The sequence below is a fragment of the Vigna unguiculata genome, chromosome 1 (assembly GCF_004118075.2).
Source record: "Vigna unguiculata cultivar IT97K-499-35 chromosome 1, ASM411807v1, whole genome shotgun sequence".
NCBI classification, from domain to species: Eukaryota; Viridiplantae; Streptophyta; class Magnoliopsida; order Fabales; family Fabaceae; genus Vigna; species Vigna unguiculata.
The window spans coordinates 3,953,310-3,975,926 of NC_040279.1; the positions used below are offsets into that span (position 1 = coordinate 3,953,310).

At 34.0% G+C, this 22,617-nt stretch overlaps 1 protein-coding gene across 1 annotated transcript; it reads right to left on the bottom strand.

The window, feature by feature from the left end:
- Positions 1-15,798: 15,798 nt before the first annotated feature.
- Positions 15,799-20,224, bottom strand: LOC114162924 (TMV resistance protein N-like). Its single transcript, XM_028046939.1, has 5 exons — positions 19,687-20,224; positions 18,147-19,275; positions 17,678-17,932; positions 16,787-17,590; positions 15,799-16,525 (listed from the first exon to the last, which is right to left on the bottom strand). Exons 1-5 carry the CDS (start codon positions 20,157-20,159, stop codon positions 15,959-15,961), a joined length of 3,228 nt encoding a protein of 1,075 aa, XP_027902740.1. The 5' UTR covers positions 20,160-20,224; the 3' UTR covers positions 15,799-15,958.
- Positions 20,225-22,617: the final 2,393 nt, after the last annotated feature.

The window sequence follows — 22,617 nt, forward strand, 5'->3', positions numbered from 1 at the left end:
TTATGTATAATGGATATGAGTATTTTTTATATCCACATATTAATGGGACAAATAGGAACATTCTAGTATTTATATTTGTCAATACTGTTACATGTTATAATTAAAATATTAATACATTGAGAAAAATGTTAACTAGTATACTAAGGGCACTGGTTAAAAATAATTAATTTGCATTCATTATTTTATTTTTACATTAAAAGTTGAAATAATTAAATACATTAATTAAAATAGTATAAATGCATATATCAAACTTTATAAAACCAAACTATCCTTTTAAAGTTTTAGATGTGCTGATACAGAATAATGACTTTTTAGAATTTTTAAGGTCTATATTAAAACATTTTATATAGTTGTTTTTTTTATAAATTTTTTATATGTTTAACAATTTTTTTTGCTGGTTCTTCTGTTAATTTAAACTTTATTATGTTTAATTATATTTAATTTTAACAACATTAAAAATAGTTATTTTATTATTTGATTATTTTTAATTTTTATTGATGAACATTAAATAAAATATGAAATACGCATACAACAATTATGAATATTTTTGTTTTTTAAATAAAATAAAATAACATTAATGATGATTAGATTAGATATAATTTGATATTACGCTTATCTATGTATTTCTCATAGAATTTAATACATATTAATTATCGTAACAAGTGTCCTTAAGACATAGATTAGTAAAACACATATTTTAATTTTGAATGAATTAATTTTTATTAATTAATTTTTAAAAAAATAATTTCTTTGTAAACTATTATTCAACATTAATGAAATAGATTATTTAGAGTTTATTTAAAAATTATGGAGATTATATATCATATTTATTTAAATTTACAATTATGTTAAATATTTTAATTTATTCTTTTATAAATATTTGCGTGTAAATATCTATAAATATTAGAAAAATATACAAATATTCACGTAACATTTGTTCATATGGGTATGAAAATAGGAACGGAGTGGATATTTACGTTAGTGAATAAAATATTACCGAATTAACACAAATAAAATTTCCATTAGCCTCGGGGTTTCCTTGAGCATGACGACGTGGAGACCCTCGCGGCGGAGCTATCGGGCAAAGATAGGCACGCCAGGGCGGATAACGGCGGCTCTCAGAGGGTGAGGCATTGCGACGGAGAAGGGTGCGTCCTGGGTGATGTGATTGGAAAACTCATTTATTCTTCGCACTATTTGATTGGAATGGAAAAAGCTTCCAGAAGAGAAGTTGAAAGTAACTTCTCATCTTAACCTATGTTTAACCGTGGTAAGGAAACTGAGAAATAAAAGAAATGAAAAATAACGGAAATGAGCTTTTGAATCACGTGAAGCATCGTTTAAATAAATAAACCGAGATCAAATTACTTTTAAACAAACGGAAATACATCAACATCCACTTTTATTTCATGATTATAAAAATTAAAAATTAAAAATTAATTATTTTAATTATTATTATTAAAATAAAAATATAATTAAATTTAAGATATTAGCTTAAACACAGGCGCGATAGTACGCATTTTTTGAATATGTATATTATATTAGTAGTTAATGATATTATAATGTTATTAAGTTAATAAACAAAATAAAGTTATATTTATCAAAATAAAGTGAAATGTACGGAGAAAATATGAGAAACAGGAAGAAGGAAATAAGTAAATAATTTTACAAAAATTTGTAAAAATAATAGTTAATTTTTAAAAATTTAACAAATAATTACATTGTGAAGGGTAAAGTTAGAATTATATTATAAAAAGTAAAATTGGAATTATGAAATTTGGACACAAAAGAGAGAATCCTCTTTATATATAGTTATAGATAATACTAAATTGTAAATAATTTATATTAATAAAAATAAGATTTAAATACTAATTTAATTCATATTTTTTATTGAGTTGTTTAATTTAGTTTTAATTTTTTTTAATCAAGTTTTAGTTTTCGTCAACTTTTATCAATTTAATTCTTTTAGAACGGAACGTTATTTAAATAGTTAATAACATAATCAACATTTGTGGTGTAATTTGTCTAATGTGGTTCATTTTATCATAGGTGGGAGGAGAACTGTTGACTAGGCTTTCTAATTTAGCAATTATTATTTACTGTTTTAAATCAATTGTAATTGTTTTTGGTTATGCACATTTATGCACATTTACGTACATTTAGGGATTTATTGCGATTCCTATTTTTTTGTTTATCAGTTGTAAGAGCTAAGCCTATAAACTTGGCTTCTTTTCATTTTGAAATAACAGAGATACAAAGCTGTAGTGCCCTCTGTTTCAAAAATATTTATGTGAGTTAACAAGTGGTATCAGAGCAGGTTGAGAACAATACAAAGAAACAACAGGCTTCAATGGCAAATGCAGATAGCATCTTCGTGCAGCCTGCCATTCCAAAATTGAATGAGCACTATGACCACTAGGCAATGCTCATGGAGAACTTTCTAAGATCCAAAGAGTATTGGAATCTCATATGTAACACCCCAATTTTGGGACGTCACGGAACGTTAGAAAATTTTTGCGATTCGCGGAAAAAGAAATAACCATTGAAAATGTTCTAATTAAAACCTTTTAATTTAAAAGTAAATAGGTAATCCAAATGTTAATTTGAAATAATAATAATATTAAATAAACAAAGTTCCAACTAAATACTAGAAATTAAAAGAAAATTTCATAGTTTTCACTGTTTAATTTAAATCAACAAAATAAACCATAAATCCCCGAGTCCACTCCATCCTTTCCGATATCTACTTCGAGTCAGAAATATCTGCATTACCGTCTGCTCCCGTATAACACACACGTTATACGATCATCGCACAGGCAACAAACACACAAACAAACAAATAGGGGTAAGCTAACCATAAACAATGATATTCATAAAAGACATTCGTAAATAAAACATGTCCAATAATACTCAACATCGCATTCAATTAACACGGAAACTTTATGATCACAATCCATCCTTGGTTTGAGCACACAAACCCCAGATCCAAACAATCTTACTAACCCAACCATAGCATCACATTCATCTAAAATCTTCATTAGATTACACCAAGAATTTTCAAGCGAATCAAAATACTCTCAACATTCTACCCATGAGAATTTCATATTGCCAACTAAATATACACCATCCCATCATGCTAAAAAAAAAATCTCATAATTAAACTAAATTTATATATCACTCGTATATTTAATATACACTCAATATTCACTCAATTACAAAGACAAGAAAAGAAAATTACTTAATATTCCAAGTGCATGTAAACCCTTAAAAATATATATATATATATATATCAAAACATAACTTATCATGCAATTTACAACGCGCTATCCCAATTCCCTTTAAGCATGAAAATAAGAAACTAAGGATTGTGTACCCTTCATTTACGTGGAAACTAAGACAAAAAGAGAAAATAAAAGAAATATGACACGTCTGCACCAATTCTACATACTACAACCCCTCAAAGGTGATATGAATGTTTTTAAAGAAAAAGAGACAAAGCAACCCGTGGCCCCACCACCTCATGCATTTACGTGTGGCGTTAAGAAAGAAAGAGAAAGGAAAGAGAAAAACTTTAAAAGAAAGAAAGAGAACATTTTTAAAACCCCTTCTCATCCATCTGCAAAGTGAAGAACCCCATTAAAAATGGCATAAAAGTTTTGAAGAAAAGAACACAAAAGCACGGAACCCTATTACTCCTATGCATTCACGTGTCACCTATAAATGGAATGAGAGAAGAAGTGAAAGAATTTAGAATAAACAAGCAACACTGCTGCAACCATGTAAATGAAAAATAAACAACACGCAGACACGGAACCACCTCCCATGATTGCACGGAACCACACCCCTGTACCAAAATAATTTCCGCAACCCCCTTCCCTGCTTGCCACACCATAAAGTCTATCCGTAGAATCCTAAAGAACACGCAGAGACTCAAGTTCTGCACTCCAAAACACCCACCCCGTGAGTCGCCCATCACCTGAGGTAGTGTTGAGTGAAGACAACAGGAAACCAGTATTTAACGAGATATGTGCGTCTTAGACCCTTAGCCACAATCCTACGAAACCTGACCCTTCCCCTACATCATCATACATGCACTGAACATACAAAAACATTTCATGCAGAACGCATACTTTGCACTCCTAACTACCATCAACCCATGCCATTCAAACATCAAGATAGAGGCATATAATAGAAGAAAGCAAAACTGCACCATCATCATACCACAAGAACAAGAAGAAAATAATCAAGATTAACAAGAGTAGAATGCAAGGTTGGCTTCAAACAAAACAGAAAACAAAGTTAACTTCCCCTACACATGCATGCTTTTCCCATTCCATCATCAAACATACAACAAGAAAAACAATAGAAGAAAACAAGGTTAACTTCCCCTACCTCTAGTAGTAACCTTGATCTTTCGTTTCCTAATTCCAACCCCTCACGTCTTCCTCTTGAATTCCTCATCTCACCCTCTTCTCTCTCATGCAGCATATATCTTCCCAACCTCGTCTAAGTTTTGTAGGTTTTAAAAGAAAACCCTACTCCGTTTTCTTTAGTTTTTATACATACGTTTTTAGATAATATATATCGTTTTTATTCACTTAAATATATGGCAGCAAAGATTTACAACAGATAAAAAAAACAGATTTTGTAGCTGCAGAGAGATTAAAAAAACAATAACCATATATATATATATATATATATATATATATATGTATATATCAAACGTGGAAAAAGTGGCTTTCAATAGCCATGCACGTGAAGTGAATGGAGAAAGTGGCATGAAATTTTCCGAAAATCTCTGCACCATCGTGAATGAGGAGAGAGAAGATTATTAGGAAATGTTTCGTGGGTCCCACCCCAATTTAAATGAGAAAAGTAATAAGATTTTAAACCAAAAACTCCCAAAAGCAGCCAACCAGGTTCGAACCACAATCCTCGCAAACACACCAAATACCACAACCATTAAGCTACACACTTATTCACGATTTGTTGCGCGCTTATTACCTTATAAAACCTCGTTTCAAACAAATCATAATTAGATTAAATTAAATAAACAACAACTTAGATCACTCAATTAATAATTATTTTCTATTTCATAATTTAATAACCTAATTAAATTAAATAAATCAACAATATTAATCTAGCCATTAATTTTCTTTCTATGTGTTTTCCTTTAATCTAATTTTTCCCGGGTCTTACATCATACATCCAAGGATTCCTCAACCCACTAATGATGATACTGAGAAGAAGAATCTGGAGGAGTTGAAGTTGAAAGATTTATAAGTGAAAAACTATTTATTTCAAGCTATTGATCGAACTGTGCTTGAAACAGTTTTGAAAAAGGAGACCTCAAAGGAGATTTGGGACTCGTTGAAACAAAAGTTCAAAGGTACGACAAGGGTAAAGCGTGCTCAACTACAAACCCTACGACGAGAATGGGAGATTCTACAAATGAAGAATGGTGAATCAATCAATGACTATTTTGCTCGAACCCTCATAATTGCAAATAAGATGAGAATGCATGGTGAAACAATGTCTGACCTCAACGTTATTGAAAAAATCCTTCGTTCAATGACTTTGAGGTATGACTATGTAGTGTGCTCCATTGAGGAGTCTCGTGATTTGGGTTCCATGACTATAGACGAGCTACAAAGTAGTCTTTTAGTACATGAGCAGTGAATGAATGGGCACAATTCTCACAAGAACAAGTCTTGAAGGTTGCACAAAATGAAGAAAATGATGGGCATGGTCAGGGAAGAAGTGCTTTATGAGGTGGAGCTGCACGAGGAAGATGGAGAGGAAGAGGAGGTAAACAACCTACAGACAGAACAACAATAGAATGTTATTATTGTCATGAGTATGGGCATTTCCAAAGTGAATGCCCAAAGAAATCGCAATACAACAGAGCAAATTATATTGAAGGCAGTGAAGAAGCAGTGTTACTAATGGCACAACTTTCGACAGACGAAAGGCTAAGTGCACAAGAAATGTGGTTCATTGATTCAGGCTGCAACAACCACATGACAAGTAGAAAGGATTGGTTTTCTTCTATTGATTCTGCTTTTTCTGATGAAGTAAAATTGGGGAATAATTATACCCTAAATGTGGTTGGGAAAGGTACTGTTAAACTCCTAATTAATGAAGTTATGCATGTGGTTACTGATGTCTTCTTTGTTCCTGAGTTGAAAAATGATTTATTCAGTGTAGGTCAACTTTTGGAGAAAGGATTAAACATTCAAATGAAGCAAAACAAGTGTGAAGTGTTTCAAGGAGAAACCTTAATCTTTGAGACCTTCATGACTACTAATCGTATGTTTGCTATTTTTGGAAAATCTGGAGTCTCCCATAATTGTTTCGAAGCAAGTTCAATGTCTACAGCTCATGTTTGGCACTCTCGCTATGGGCATTTGAGCTATAGTGGTTTACGAACGTTATTAGACCTTGATATGGTGAAAGGGCTTCCTGGCTTTAAGTCCCTAACTCAACTTGGTGAACACTGTGTCAAGGGAAAGCATCAAAGAGACTCTTTTCCACGACAAAGTAGGTGGCGTGCATCTTAATTATTGCAATTAATTCATTCTGATATTTGCGGGCCTATCAATCCTACATCTAATGGAAATAAAAGGTACATACTCATTTTCATTGATGATTTGAGTAGAAAAGTTTGGGTGTATTTTCTTGTTGAGAAAAGTGAAGCATTTGATGTATTTAAAAAATTTAAAGCATTGGTCGAAAAACAACCTGGTGTCTCTATCCAAATTTTGCGTACTGACAAAGGAGGAGAATACACCTCCAAGGAGTTTGTTGAATTTTGTAATGACCAGGGGATTCAAAGACAACTTACTGTCTCATATACACCACAACAAAATGGTGTAGCTGAGAGGAAGAATCAAACCATAATCAAAATGGTTAGAAGTGTCTTGACTGAAAGAAGAGTTCCAAGATTTTTTTGGCCAGAAGTTGTAAATTGGGTAGTCCATATTTTGAATAGAAGCCCAACCCTTGCAGTAAAAAACATCACACCTGAGGAGGCATGGAGTGGAATGAAGCCATTTGTTTCTTATTTCAAAACCTTTGGCTGCATTGGATTTGTTCACGTACCTGACAAAAAAAGAAGCAAGCTTGATGACAAAAGTGTTAAATGTGTGTTGTTGGGTGTGAGTGAGGAGTTTAAGGCCTACAGACTCTATGATCCTCTTAATAAGAAGATTTATGTCAGTAGAGATGTTAAATTTCAAGAGGATGCAGCTTGGGAGTGGGATGAAGCCGAGACCAATGAAGCCAAGACCAATAAAATGATTGATGCAAGTGATCACTCAGAAGAAATTTGTCCAGCAGCAGAGGAGGTAACTTAGACAAACCCAAGTGATGCAGCAATAATTAGTACAAATTCAAATGCATATGATATTTCAAGAACTGCAGAAATTTCAACTGAAGGAAGGAGAGTTAGAAAACCACCAGCATGGATGAGAGATTATGTCATTGGTGAGGATTTAACTAATGAAGAAGATATAAATTTTGCTATGTTTGCAGGTGCAGACCCAGTGACATACAATCAAGCATCAAAAAGTCAGCATTGGAGATATGCAATGGATGCTAAAATTCAAGCTATCCAAAGGAATGATACGTGGGTGTGAGACCCACTAAATTTAAATAATTATTTAATAAATGCGGGTAAGAGAAGCCTTTATGACATTAAATGCTAACCTTCATGGTGTGAAAAAGTACTAGCTCAAGTGGTTGAAAGTACTTTGATTGTGTGAGAGGACTTGGGTTCAAGTCCTATGTATGCCCTTTGCGTAGGATTTAATTTTTTTTTACTAATATGTATGTGTGTGTAAGTAAGAAGATAACAATTGGGTTATATTAGTTGGCATGAAACGGGGATTGGTATGATGGTTTGGTATTGACTTGGCAAGTGCATGGTGGTGAGTTCTAGCCTTGGGGAAAACTTAAATTTAACTTTATATTTTTTTGCTAATGCTAGAATTGGGTGGAATGGGAAGGGTTAAAGGAAACCCTAACTTATCTAGCAGCCAAGGGTAATTAAGTGGGAATCCCATTTTTGCATTACTGACCTAAATTTAAGCACGATTTAAAAGGTAAAAGTTGAGTATTAGGAAAGGTTTTGGCAAGGTTGAGACTATACCGGAAATAGAGCACGAAAGGAGAGTATTTGTGAGTGTTGGGTGAGGTTCTGGGTCTGAATTGGTAGAAGAGCAAGAAGGAGATTGGCAAACAAGAAGGAAGTAGCACCTTTAGCAAATTGAGCAAGGAAATCCAGGTTAGGGAAGTTCGCATTGCTTGTTTTATTTCGCAATGATATGAATGTATGATTTGAACCATAATGAAACTGTGGAACCTACTTTCTCTCGTTATATTCGTGTTTCTGGATTTTTCCAGAAACCGCCTGGCGGTAGTACATGAGTCGCCAGGCGACACATATGTTTGCACCCATTTTTTGGGTTTCCTCCATGAACCGCCTAACGGCAGAGGATGAATCGCTAGGCGGCATGAACACTGTAATGCTATTTTGGTTGTTTTGGATCTGTTTGGGGTACCTATGATGTGGTTGGGATGATTAAATGTTTGAATGTGAATTTTATGCATATGATTGACTGTGTATATCATGATTATGTTGGAAGGCATGATATTGATCTGAAATTGGGTGTTGGGTTTATGTTGGGAGTCAAAAATAATTGTGCATGAGATAAGTACATGATTGACACTATTTTGTTGAAAATGACGCTATTATGAGCAGAGTACCTATGTGCTACCATGTATGATTTTGTTGAAATGTTGTGTATATGCTTACATTGAAAGATTATGGAAAATAAGTAAACCTAGACTTGGGTGATGGAACCATTCGTAATTTTTGGACTATAAAGTGTGCGGCAGTAGTTAAACAGATGTTGCTGCTCATATAAGAATTGCTTATGCATGTACGTGATCTGTGTTGTGATGGGCATGAGATTTTAATGAAAAAGGGTTAAAACGGGGAAGATTATGGACTAAGGGTGGTGTGTGTAAGATAACTATGGTATGTAATCCATTGTGTTGACTGTAAATAAAAGTGTGGTATGTGAAAATAGGAATTCTAGTATAACGGTAATGGGAAACGATTATGGGATCAATTGGTGTGTGAAAGATGGTTTGGTGTGCTGTGATGTATAAATATATATATTGGTTGTTGCAGTGAGATAATTGTCTTCTTTCGATTATGTAACATTAGTATGTGAATTGGTATGAGATATCTTAGTATTCATCTGCTGAACTATGTGACTTGTATTCTTGAGCGTGTTACAACATGTTTTAAAGTAGCGCTTGTAAAAGAATGTGGTTTTCACATGAAAGTATTGACTTTTTGCCTTAAAAAAGATGTGTGCATAATGATAAAGGGATTGATGGGATACATATTTGTGTGTGATGTTAACTAATTATAGAATATGACTAGGAAATCATGTTGTGTTAAAATTTCAAGTGTTGTATGTTCTAGGTCTATTAGGACTTGTTTTTAGGTGCCAAAAACCAGTAGCATTACGTTACTGGTATGGCACCTGGCAGCATGAGCGAGCCGCCAGGCGGTAGGACCTCCAAACAGTGGCAGTGCCCACTGTTAACACAGCGCGCTTGGCGGTAAGGATGGTTATGCCAAGCGAAATCGGTGCAGTAGAAGACCAGGAAGAAGACTGGCGCTTGGCGACACAGGGTGGAAGCGCCAGGCGGCGACGGTGTCAGAGGCGCCGAGCGGCAAGATGGTGTCCGCCAGGCGGTGACAGTGCATTGTTGATTCTGTAGGTGCTTGGCGCCTAGTGGTGTGTGATGCCCGCCAGGCGGTCTGAAGCTAAATTCCGCCTAGCGGCGTGAGATGCGCGCCAGGCGATTTTGGTCTAGTGATGGTGCGTGAGGAAAGTTTTCTACACCACTTTAGGGGATGTTCATAATGCGATGCTTTGGCTGGGGGCCCAATTATTAGTGCATCTTGTATTGGGGTAACACGTGACCACTCCAGGTTGTAGCCTGGTGGTTTAGGAAGTCTAGTAGAGTGTGCGGGTTGTGACTCGTACGGCGAGGTTTCAGATGATTTCCCTCTTCAATGGATTCTGATAAAGATTTGGTAGTCTGGAAACAACTACAAACTTAGGTTTGTTTTAGGGAACTCCACTTGGTGTCACGGTGAGATGTTGTGGCAAAGTTATTCCCATGTGTGGACTATCAGGTGGTGGCCTATAGTCGGAGGGGCGAGTAGACACTCGTACAACAAAAGATCGATCATTGATCTCACCTAAAGGGTATAGAGATGATAGACGTCTAAAGGCAAGTGTTGGAAGTGAAGAAGTAAAAGAAAAGGGGAAAATGTACTAACCTGGGTTTAAATTTGTGGATGTTGTATTTAATATTATATTTTTGGTTTTATTTAAATGAGCTCACCTTATCTGTGTGTGTGGCGATGATCATGTAACTTGTTACATGGGAGCAGATGTTGATGCAGGTGAGCAGACAGATGCCTAGAGACGGAGTGGGGATATCTCAGGGATTTATCACTAGTCATTATGATGAACTATGGTTTTATATGTAATAATTTTATAGACAATTTTAATTGTAACACGTACTGATGCGACTTATTATATTTGTATTGGCGCGTTGGACTTTAATATTTAAATTTTCCCGCGTTTTTTGGGAAATTGATGATTAATAAATGAGGTGGTTATTTTATTTATTTTCTTATTTATTTTAATAAGTAATTTCCGGCTAGGACGTTACAATGGGAGCTAGTTGATCCACCATCGAATTGCAAAATTGTAGGTGTTAAGTGGATTTTTAAGACTAAGTTGAAGGAACTTGGAGAGATTGACAAATTTAAAGCCAGACTAGTAGCAAAAGGCTACACTCAAGAGGAAGGGATCGACTATCGAGAGATTTTTGCTCTAGTAGCTCTTCTTGAAACCATTAGAACTGTTGTTGCACTTGCAGCCACAAGGAGATGGACTATTTATCAACTTGATATTAAGTCAGCCTTTTTACATGGAGCAATAAATGAAGATGTTTACATAGAACAACCACCAGGCTACGTTGTTCAAAGGCATGAACACCAGGTATACAAATTAAAGAAGGCCCTATACGGCCTTAAACAAGCTCCTAGGGCCTGGTACATCAAGCTAGAGTCTTATCTTGCAGTTAATAAATTTCTCAAGTGCCCACATGAACACACACTATTTGTAAAGAAGGAGGGAGGTAAAATCTTAATTGTGTGTGTTTATTTCAAGAGTTTAAAACTATGATGATGAATGAGTTTGCCATGACTGACTTAGGCAAAATGAGGTATTTTTTGGGCATTGAGGTTTTCCAAAGCTGTGAAGGAATTTTTATTGGGCAGAAGAAATACATCAAAGATTTGTTGGACAAATTTAACATGTTGGACTGAAATTTGGTGAAAAACCCCATTATTCTAGGGACTAGGTTGTTGAAAACAGATGAAGGAGCAGAAGTTAACAACACGCTATTTAAGCAACTTGTAGGCAGCCTCATGTATTTGAATGCTACAAGACCAGATATTGCACATTCTATCAGCTTGATAAGTCGCTTTATGGAACACCCTAAAGATAGTCATTTCTTGGTAGCAAAGTGTATCTTGAGATATTTACAAGGAACTCGAAATCTAGGAATTTTCTACAAAGCTTGTGAAGGAAAAAAAGAATTAATTTCTTATACTAATAGTGATTATGCAAGGGATCTTAAAGATAGGAAGAGCACGTCTGGTTATGTTTTCATGTTGGAAGGAGGTGTGATTTCTTGGGCATCAAAGAAACAGCCCGTGGTCAACTTATCTACAACTGAAGCAGAGTTCATAGCAGCTGCTTTATGTGCTTGCCAATGTGTTTGGCTTAGAAGAATTTCAGAACATCTAGAGCACTGCCAGGAAGGAGCTACTGTATTGTTGTGTGATAATGCCTCTACCATTAATTTGTCCAAAAATCCAGTTTTGCATGGAAAAAGTAAACAGATTGACGTGAGATTTCATTTCTTAAGAGATTTATGCAACAATGGTGTTATAATGTTAGATTACTGCAGCACAAAAGAACAACTTGCGAAATGCACTGGGCATGCGTGAAGAACCAAAGATAAACTGTTGCAAGGAGCATACAGTTTAAGGGAGGAAATGTTGACTGGGCTTTCTAATTCAGCAGTTATTATTTACTGTTTTAAATAAATTGTAATGTTTTTTGTTATGCACATTTATGCACATTTACGTACATTTAGGGATTTTTGTTTTAGTGCTATTGCGATTCCTATTTTTTCGTTTATCAGTTGTAAGAGCTAAGCCTATAAACTTGGCTTCTTTTCATTATGGAATAACAGAGATACAGAGCTGTAGTGCCCTCTGTTTCAAAAACATTTCTGTGAGTTAACAAGAACTTCATTTTCTTTAGCATCCTTATCCTCACAAAAGCTTCTACAATTTTTCTTCCTCCAACCAACCTACCATTTTTCATTAAAACCTCTACTCTACATATAAAACCAATCTTCCACACACCCTTCACCACCATCATCTCCATCATATTACAAATTTGCGTCATTATTTACATAACTGAAATCTCCATTACTCATGCTCCAAACGTTCTCCAAACACTAATATTATTTGATCTTATTTGTTAGTGTAAAGTAGATATTAGGCATTGCAGAGATGTGATGTATGTGAAAAAAAATAATATTTGACACTGTAATCGAGACATTGTTTAACATAAAAGGAAAGAAAAAAATATAATGTGGAAACATATCAAGATTGGTTGAGATGGACAAATGTTTTAGCTACATTTATAATATGTTGAAAAGTGTACCTACTTGCCTCCAGCTTTACATAAATTGTTGAAGAAAGAAAATGAAGAGTGTTTAGCCTCAATTGTACCCTTTAACTAAGAGCTTTGTGATCAGTTTATATTTTTGTTCTCATTTCATATTTAATTTTGAGGATTTAATTAAATTGTACTTAAAAGATTGATTTAATTAGGATTTCTTATAATTGGATTTATTGAGCATAAGATACAAAAACATGTTAAAAATAGCTTTTTAGTTAAATAAATGATTTTTGGATAATTTGAGGTGTACTAGTGCAGCTACAACTGAGTTGAGCTCATGAAGGGGTGAAAATAAATTGATTAAAGTTTCATGACACCTTAAATATAAATCCAAGAATAGAAATTATCAAAATCATAAAAAATCTAAGCCAAACATTGCATGAAGAAGGTAAGAAAAGGTTGAAAAAGTGAAGAAATTTGACTAAGCCAAGAGAGGGAACATGCAACAAAAATTGGACTTTGCGGTTTTCTCTATATTGTTTTTTCAGAAAAAAGGCTTTGATAATTCATAAATATTTATGATAAAAGATAATTTGGGAAAAATATATCTTTAGATATTTTATTTGATATTTTTAAATAATTATCTTATTTAATTATATCATAAAATATCAAAAGATAATAACTACAAAATATTTTCAAATATACAAGATCTTCTTAAATCTTCTTAGATCTCCACAACAAATAAATATATCTTGAAGATATTAGATTATTTAGAAGATAATTATAGGAGATTGCAAATGGTTGATTTGGAAAATTAATGCAAATATTAGTTGGTGATAATTTATGAGATATCCTAAACTAATTAATTTATTATATCAAAAATTATCACCCAACTATATTTTTCAAATAATTTTAAAATTGGCTATATCTCTCCAACTATTTTTAAATATTCATAATCATTATAAAGATAAATAATATTTATCTTGATCTTTATTTTAAAAGATATTTGAGATATTTTAACAGAAAAGTTCAGTCCAAGTCTTATATAAAGAGACAGAGCGTGATACCACTCTTGCTCAATATCTTTCCATTATGGATCACTTTGTTTCCATGCAAAATTTGAAGTTAATTGGTTTAAAGTCTTAGGATTGTCATGTAATGATGTAATAACTATGTGTGGTTATTCACAATATTTTGCTTTCTACCTTTAGAGTTGTTATTAATTCATTGTGTTTGCTCCTATTGTCATTTGATAGAAGGTAATTGACCTTCACAAGTTAGATGACCTACATGTGTTTCAACTAGAATGGAGGCTAGTATCGATATTTTAAGTGGTAGGGTCTGTTGGGAAAAAAAATCATCAATTAAGAACGTTATCGTATTTATCCCCAAGAATCATCCTATTAACAGAGAAATAGGATCAACATAGAGAACACAAGAATATAATGTGGAAACTCCAAATACGGGAAAAAACTACAGCCGCTGAAAATAATCACTATGTGCAAATTTGTACAACACACAAAAAACACTCTTAACCTTTTGCACCAAGTACACACACTCTCAATCTTTTGACACCAAGACTCAATCTTCAGTTTGGGTTGACTCTGTTCCACCTTTGGCCTGGGCGACTTGGCTCGACCTTTGAACTGGGTCGACTTGATTCGACCTTCGACTTGAGTCGACTTGTTTAGACCTTCGACTCGAGCCGACTCGTTTCGACCTTCGACTCGAGCCGACTAGGCTCAATTTTGGTTTGGGCGCAATCAACTTGACTTTGGTCTAGTCGGACTTGGCTCAACCTCGACCAAAACCGACTTAGCTAAACTTCGGCATGAGCCTACTCGGCTTGACCTTCAACTCAAACTGGCTCAACTTGCCCATCGGCCTATGCCAACTCTGCTCAACCTTTGGCCTAACTTGACTCGATTTGATCTTCGGCTGACTCAACTCAACCTTCGACATTAGCCAACTTAGCTTAACTGCAGTCCGAACCAACTCAGCTCGACTTCAACTCGGACCAACTCGAGTCAACCTTCGATCCCGACCACTCGGCTTGACCTTCGACCCAGATCGATTTGACTGTACGTTTGGCCCTGGTCGAATCGACTCGACCATCGACCTTGAACTTCTTTTCGAGCTGACTCGACTCAACCTTCAATCTAGGTTTACTCAGTTCGATCTTCATCACGAGCCAACTCAACTCAACCTTTGTGAGTAGAGTGATACTTGAGTGAAAACAAATGAAATTTAGATATTTTTTTGAGTGAATTTCAAATTCTACTATTTTAGTTATTTGAAATACCTTCTTAAAATTATTCAATTTCAATTTTATTTTAATTTCTTAATCTAAATAAGTCATTTTACTTTAAAAAATTTCAAATTCTCTAAATAAATAAATTACTTCATTACATTGGGTCATCAAACACAACATTAATGTTATGTGAAACTAAAAATGATCAAATTATATGAAGTTATGAGATCTTTAATGTTTATGATTAAAGATTATTTCTATTTTTTAATGGATAAATAAAAATACCATAACATAATCTTACATTTCAATATATAGGTTAGATATCTTGATTACACGATATTTATTATTTTAACATCTCAATATCATTAAGAAACAAAAAGAGATTAGTAAAGAGTTCTCTCAAGATACTACATGATGACTTGGAAGTCAAACCATTCTCATTTCTTATCATTATAAATTAAGATATGCTTTTACTTTTAATTCTCATTATTAGCATAATAAATTCAAGATTACACAAATGATTGTTATTTACACTTTAAGTTTGGTTCTAATACATTCTTTCTAAGATTAATTATCCTTTCAATGCATACACTAATTAGTTCATTTATAAAATTTAGAATGATTTTATGATTTGACTCTCATGTTAGTGAAATAAATTGAAACATTTATGATTTTAAAAAGAAGAAAGAGTGAACTCATGCTTTCACCCTTTTTATTAAAACAAAATTCATGATTTAAAGTAGAACTATGTAAAGAACAAAAAGACACAATTTAAAATTATCACTTACTTATACATATAAACTTGAAATGGTTAAACATTTGGTAAAATGCCATTTTCCCAAAAGACAAGGGAAGATGGAGGCTAAGTAACGATGTAAACAAGACCTAATCAGCTCAAATATCCATTTGGTCAATCCCACAGAGAAATCACTTCCAAATTTCCCTTTTGGCGTTTCAATGAATCCAAAACTTGGCTTCCAACCCTTTTACTACTTGTACTATTTTCTTGCAGATTTTTAGGTTTTGTGAATGAAATGTCCTCCATTTTACTTTCTTCCCTATATACATGAATTCCATACCATTTCACAGTAGCCATTATTCTTGCATTTTCATCCAGCATACAAGCATTCCTTTCCACTTCAATCTCCACACTGTTCCAATCACTCTTCACAAATGTTCCAATTAGATCATTATGATTAACAAATGCAGTTAGATCAAATAGCCACACATGATCTGTCTCAATTGACCAATCGTAGCAATGTTGGGACAGTATGCTTTTGTAGCCGTTGATGATTATTCTAACTCGAAAATGGTGCAGTGGATTTCCCACCATTCCAAAAGAAACACACACACAAATTCTCGGGAACCTCTCACGACCCCAAAAGATTATGGATCTTTCACTGCTAAAATGATCAAACCATTCTGGAATCCTTGAACCTGGAAGAATTACAGTACTTTGCCTAGTTGCATGGAATGTCTGATCACAAAAGAAACAAGCACAAAAATCTTTGTAAGAGCAAAGCATTCACATAACCACATATAAAGAATATGTTTGAATAAACACTTTAAGGAGAAGAAAATAAGAAACAAAGATTAAATCAGTTTTCTCATAAACTAGCTTGTAAGAGTTCTGCATGAAGAAGTTTTCTTGCATATTTTCTTCTCCTAAAAAAAGTGCTAATGAAAATAGTTGATCCAAATGTACAAGAAAATTCAAGTGGGAAACATCAAAGAAAACCTGGTTCAATAGAACATTTGATGACTGGGATGTCAATGATGTGCAGTTCAATGCATTTACATCTTTTAATTTAGGGGGTATCACTGAAATGTGTTGAAGCTGCTTGCAATTGCTTAGTAGAATAGTCTTCAAATGAACACATTCCTTAATGCATGCAGGAAGGACTGTAAAATTATTGTAAGATATGTCCAAATATACAACACCAGCAAAGCCACTGAGACATGTAACAAGATGTTCAGTTGTTAAGTTGCAAGAGCTCAGATACAGATAAACAGTATTTGAAGAAGCAGTTGATTTCAGCTGTTCATGATTTTCACACTCAACAGAAATATCAAACCTTCTACATGAGTCAGCTTGAATTTCCATTAGTCTTGGAAGTGTGAAAAGGCTACTAGGTAGCTTATCAAGCCTAGCACAATCCATTAGGTTTAAAGATTCAAGTCCTCTAAGATTTCCAATAGAAAATGGTAATTCTTCTATTGCAGTTTGCCACAAGTTGAGATAACACAAATTTTGTATCTCACACAATATTTTTGGAAACCTTACAAGTCTCAAGCACTCAGAGAAAGTGAGCTCTCTAAGAGAGGCCAACTTGAATGTTGATGGAATTATTTCTAGACAACTGCATCCAGATGCAGTTAGCACTTCAAGATTACCAAGAAATCCAACAGAATCATGAATCTTGATCAAATTTATGCAATTATCTACATTCAATACCCTCAAGTCAGAGATTCCTGAAATGTCAGGTACTTCTGTCAAAAATTCACAATCAGTGAAATCCAATTTTGTCAGACACTGCATATTCTGTAAACAAAATAGTACAACCATTAGACAATGTGCTTGAAACTAATATTTAAGGTCAAAGGAACAATTTGCAGCATCTATACATACCTTGAAATTGTTCAAAATGAGACAATCAGAAGGCAAGTTGAGAAAATCAAGTGGTAAACAGTCTGAAGGATATCCACTCCATATCAAGACTCTCAAGCTATTTGAGAGATATTGAGGGACTCCAGAATATATGGCATCCTTAATAATTAATATTCTAAGGTTTTTCATATCTTTGAAGGCTTTATCACTCAACTTCAGTACCTCATTTCCTTGTGGCAAGTCAACCAACATCATAACTTCAATTTGATCCGTTCCCTTTCATAGCAAAATTAAGTTAAATTCAACACTACATACCAAATTTCAAAGAGAAACAAGTATACATATAAGTTCAAATTATAAAGCAAATGTCATACTGGTTTATGCTAGCATACAAAAGTTAAAATGGAGGTAAAACAAAACGGTTTGTTTCTCATATCCCAAGTTAAAATCTAAAGAAAAAACACATAAAATCAGTGAATATAGTTCTAACCTCATTTTCATTTAAAACATGAATAACATCTTGAGGGTACCATAATCTACTTCGTTTTCCTGGATGCAGGGGTGATTCCTGTTCCACTATTTTCATAGCCATGTCTTTGATATTGTCATGCATCATCAAGTTTCCACTGGGAGTGACAGATAGCAGAGATCTATCAATAAGTCTGCTAATACTGTACTTTGGATCGAAACCACAAGCTGATAGTATTTCCTCAACATATGATAATGTCTCTCCTATGAAGAAACAAGCAATGTCAAGGAAAATTCTCTTCTCACATTCATTCAAACTAAAATAAATCACTTTATGTAAACTCTGAATTTCTCCTCCATCACAAACTCCTTCATATCTTTCTAGCGCAATCTCCAATTCATCAACTGATGTTTCTGACAAATAACAATCCACAGCCTTCATTTTTTCCAACAAATCAGAACCAATATACTTCAAAGCCAATGGAAGGCCATTGGAACAGTCAACTACACGTTTCCAAACTCCATAATAATAACCAGGTACAGGTCCAACAGTTACCATGGAACTTAGAAGTTGAATAGCTTCATAATTATCCAACTTAGGTACATCATATACATTTTTAACTCCATGAGAAGCCAGAACATCTTTACACGAGCTAGTTATGACAATTCTACTTCCCAAACCAAACCAGTTGCATTCTCCTGCCAAATACTCCAATTGCTCCAGCTTGTCCACATTATCAAGGATCAGAAGAACCCTTTTGCCTTGCAACTTTCTAATAAGAATTGGAATTCCTTGGTTCTCATTAACCACCTTGGTACTGTCACCAGCTATATCAGAAATAATTGCCTCCTGGAGATATGCTAACCCATATTTTGCTGAATTTCCTCTGACATCGTTGAGAAAGCATGAACCTTCAAATTGTTGGCTGATGTAATTGTACAAAACTTGAGCCAGAGTGGTTTTACCTATTCCACTAACTCCACATATTCCCATCATGATGATAGCGGGATCAGATATTTGCAAACGGAATTCTATTTGGGGTATTCGTAACTCCACTCCAACAAGATTTTCATCAACAGTTAAAAGCTTTCTTTTTGGTATGCCCACCGTGTCAACAATCTGTGTGATAAGTTCATACTCATATCCATATCTGTTTAATTAGAAAAAAAAAATGATGATATCCAAATTAAATCCATGTCAGGTTTCATTTATTACAATAAACAAAGTAGCAAACAAAACCAGTTTGTGGCACACCAATCCCAGTGAACTTGACTACTAGCATAGACTCTTTGGTACCACCTTAACAACTAGGTTTATGTAAAGCTCGACCTCATAAAACTGACATAGCTTTTCATTTTCTGTACATGCTTCCTTTTGCATCGATGTTCATTTTTTAACTGTAACCAAGGGGTGTATTTCAATTTCCATCTTCATAGATATTAGACTCAAACAATAACACATATCAACCCGGTTAAAGATCAAATTTTCAGAGATAATACAAACAAGATGCAAAGAATTAAGCAAAAAGAAAAAAAAAGGGGTAAGAGAGGTATAGTTGTACCCATCTTTGAAGCTCCACCCTACAAGATTGGAAGCTTCATGCAGAGCAAGTCTCCAATTTTCCACCTTTTCCTTTTTGTACCTCATTTTGTTTTCATGGTTAGCTAATTGTTGACCATAACTTCCAGTCTGATGTCGTATCTCTGATGGATCCACGTTGTAAAATATTGGATAAACTTTGAGTTTCTTGGTTTTCTTACAATCGAGGATTTGGAGAAGTTCTTCAAGGCACCATGTTGAGGAAGCATAGCTTTTCGAGAACACAACAATGGCCATCCTAGACTCTTCAATGGCTTTGAAAATGGTAGCTGAAATTTGTTCTCCTCTCTCAAGCGCCTCATGATCCATGAAAGTGCTGATACCCCTTTGACGTAAAGCATTGTAAAGATGACCAGTGAAACCAAAGCGGGTATCTCCTCTAAAACTGAGGAAAACATCATAAGTGTACTTTTTCATGGAACAAGGTTGCTCCATTTCCTTTCGGGAAACGTATGTTTGCCACTGTCTTTGTCAATTCAGTGGACGACTCTTATTTATTGAAAGAGAGTTTTATGGGGGTTATATGCTAGTCTAGTGGAGTTTAGATTCATTCTCTTTCCTTCTTATTTCCCTTTCTTTTTTTATCTTTAGAAAAGTTTGTTGCAAACTCCCTTAAGCATGAACTAATAGAAAAAGTGTACTAAAGATACAAATATACAATTGGCGTGTTAATTTATTGGTACCCCCTTTAATTCAAAGCAATTTTGATATCAAGCCAAGATTTAACTATTTTAAATATATCTTGCGATGGAAAGCTTAGTCATGGAAATGTTCAAACAAAAATTTGTCTAATATTCACATTTAAAAAGAAAAAAGACAAACTTTCTTATAATTAAGTTCAGAGGTGTGAAAGTTTGACTAGTATAGATATTTGCTTGAGAAATTAGGTAAGTCTACGTAGGTGTAGAGGGCTCGTTATTATAAATATTTGTGTTAATGTTTTTATGTAGAGGAATGTGACTAAACCTATAGAGTGGAAGGTTCGTTGATGTTAGCATTTCCATAGGAATTTTCTCTAAAAAAAGTGACTAATCACAAAGTGATATGAAAGCACTACACTGAAGGCCTTGTACGACCGTTATTTTGGGCGTTAAATTATAGTTAACACACCATAGTATATCATATCTTAGTCTATAACATACATCTTGGACTACACTTGATGACTATAGTCTATAATTTCTAATAGGCTACGCTTCTTTTTAAAATCATAGCCTATTAATCGAAATAGATTACGTTTTTTTTGCAATGGAAGTGTGTTATAACAACAATGGAAGCAAAGACAAATCTTACCATGTATTTGGATAGGGTAATTTAATGAGTCAATTAATTTTTTTAAAGAATTTTAAATTTCTTTGTGATAAAATATGTTGTTTGGACAGAGAAATTAAAAGACATTTGAAATGCAAGTATTTTTTCAAAGAATTTTAATTAACTAAAACAGTAGTAATTGAAATGTCCTCAAAATAGTTAGAATTTAAAATTTTTCACCTCACACTTCAGACTCTCCTTGCTCACAAACAATCCTAGTGCTCTCTCTGGTTCAGTGGTGCTCTCTCTACTCCTCTCTCACTGGCTCAGCCCCTCACTTCTCCTTTCTCACTGGCTCAGCCCATTCTACTCCTCTTCAGGTACACACCATTCTTCCTCTTCCACCACATTTTTATTTCCTTCACACCATCACAACTTGTTCGTTCCCTTTTCTTCTCTACTTTTTGTTTTATCTTCATTGTTCTTCCTTTTTTGGATGTTGCCTTTGGGATTTAGGTTTCAATGTTAGTTTAATATTTTGTGTTTATCATTTTTTCCCATTTACCTATTACATATTTGATGAAATGTTCAAGTAACAAATTGTTGTAACAGGAAAGAATTGTGAAACCATTTTAATAATACCTATAACTTCTTGCTTTTTCTCTTTCTCTTTCATCAAAATTTGTGGGTTGTGTGCATAATGGTGCTCTATATATCCAGTAGAAAAGCTCAGAATAGCACTTCCCAGGCCCACAATCTGCCTCCTATTTAGCGTGATACCCACTATGTTTTTTGCCCTGTCTGAATAATATGAATAAATAAAGAGTATGTTTAATTAAGTTCTTAGTAATTTGTTTAGATAGATTTCCGCAAATACTTATCACTCCACATCCTATGCTAATGGTCCATCATTAGTTGAAAATACAATGATTGATTTATTTTTATCTATAACAACACCGATTAAACTTTCCAGCACTTCTATTCCAAAAAACTAAGATATATGTGGTTGTTTTCCAGCACTTTTATTACAAAATTCAATGGTTGTTTTCCAAGAAAATTAAGTTTAGACAACTAGCTCCTTACCAGGAGATTTGTATGACAGTCCCTGTTGGTTTATATTAGATATATGTGGTCCTTCACCAATGACTAATTCAAATGGCTCTAGATACTATATTCAATATGGATTTTGTTGTTTAATTAGTATTTCTTAAAATGTTCCCATCTACATTCATTCAACCCAGCTTCTAGATTATGATTGACTGAATTTTGCTGTTGTCACGTGGTTAATCTCATGAGTCGGGTTCCACGAGTACATACTTAACTAATTGTTATTTCTTTTCACTCTTTCAGTGCCAAAAACTAAATCATAATTCTAAATAATCTCAAAAGTCAATCATAATTCATCCCAAAAATTTAATCATATATTTTTATTTTATGTCCAGGTTGTCTCACCAACCCGGCTCACCACAGGTTCGGCTCCGGTGAGCCGAGTTCATTTTTAGTCCATACTGAAATTTGCAAAAAAATTTAACCCAACTCGGTTCAAACCTGGTGCAAGTCGAGTTGACTCACGAATTTTAACCCATTTTGACGACTCTAACACATACCACGAAGATATTAACACATATCTTGGTGACACACTTGA

Coding starts and splice junctions, on each gene's coding strand:
- LOC114162924 (XM_028046939.1), bottom strand. CDS start 20,159: ATGGAGCAACCTTGTTCCATGAAAAAGTACACTTATGATGTTTTCCTC. Junction 19,276..19,686: donor GGGTGGAGCTTCAAAGATGG/GTACAACTATAC, acceptor CTAATTAAACAG/ATATGGATATGAGTATGAAC. Junction 17,591..17,677: donor TCATTTTGAACAATTTCAAG/GTATGTATAGAT, acceptor TTTTGTTTACAG/AATATGCAGTGTCTGACAAA.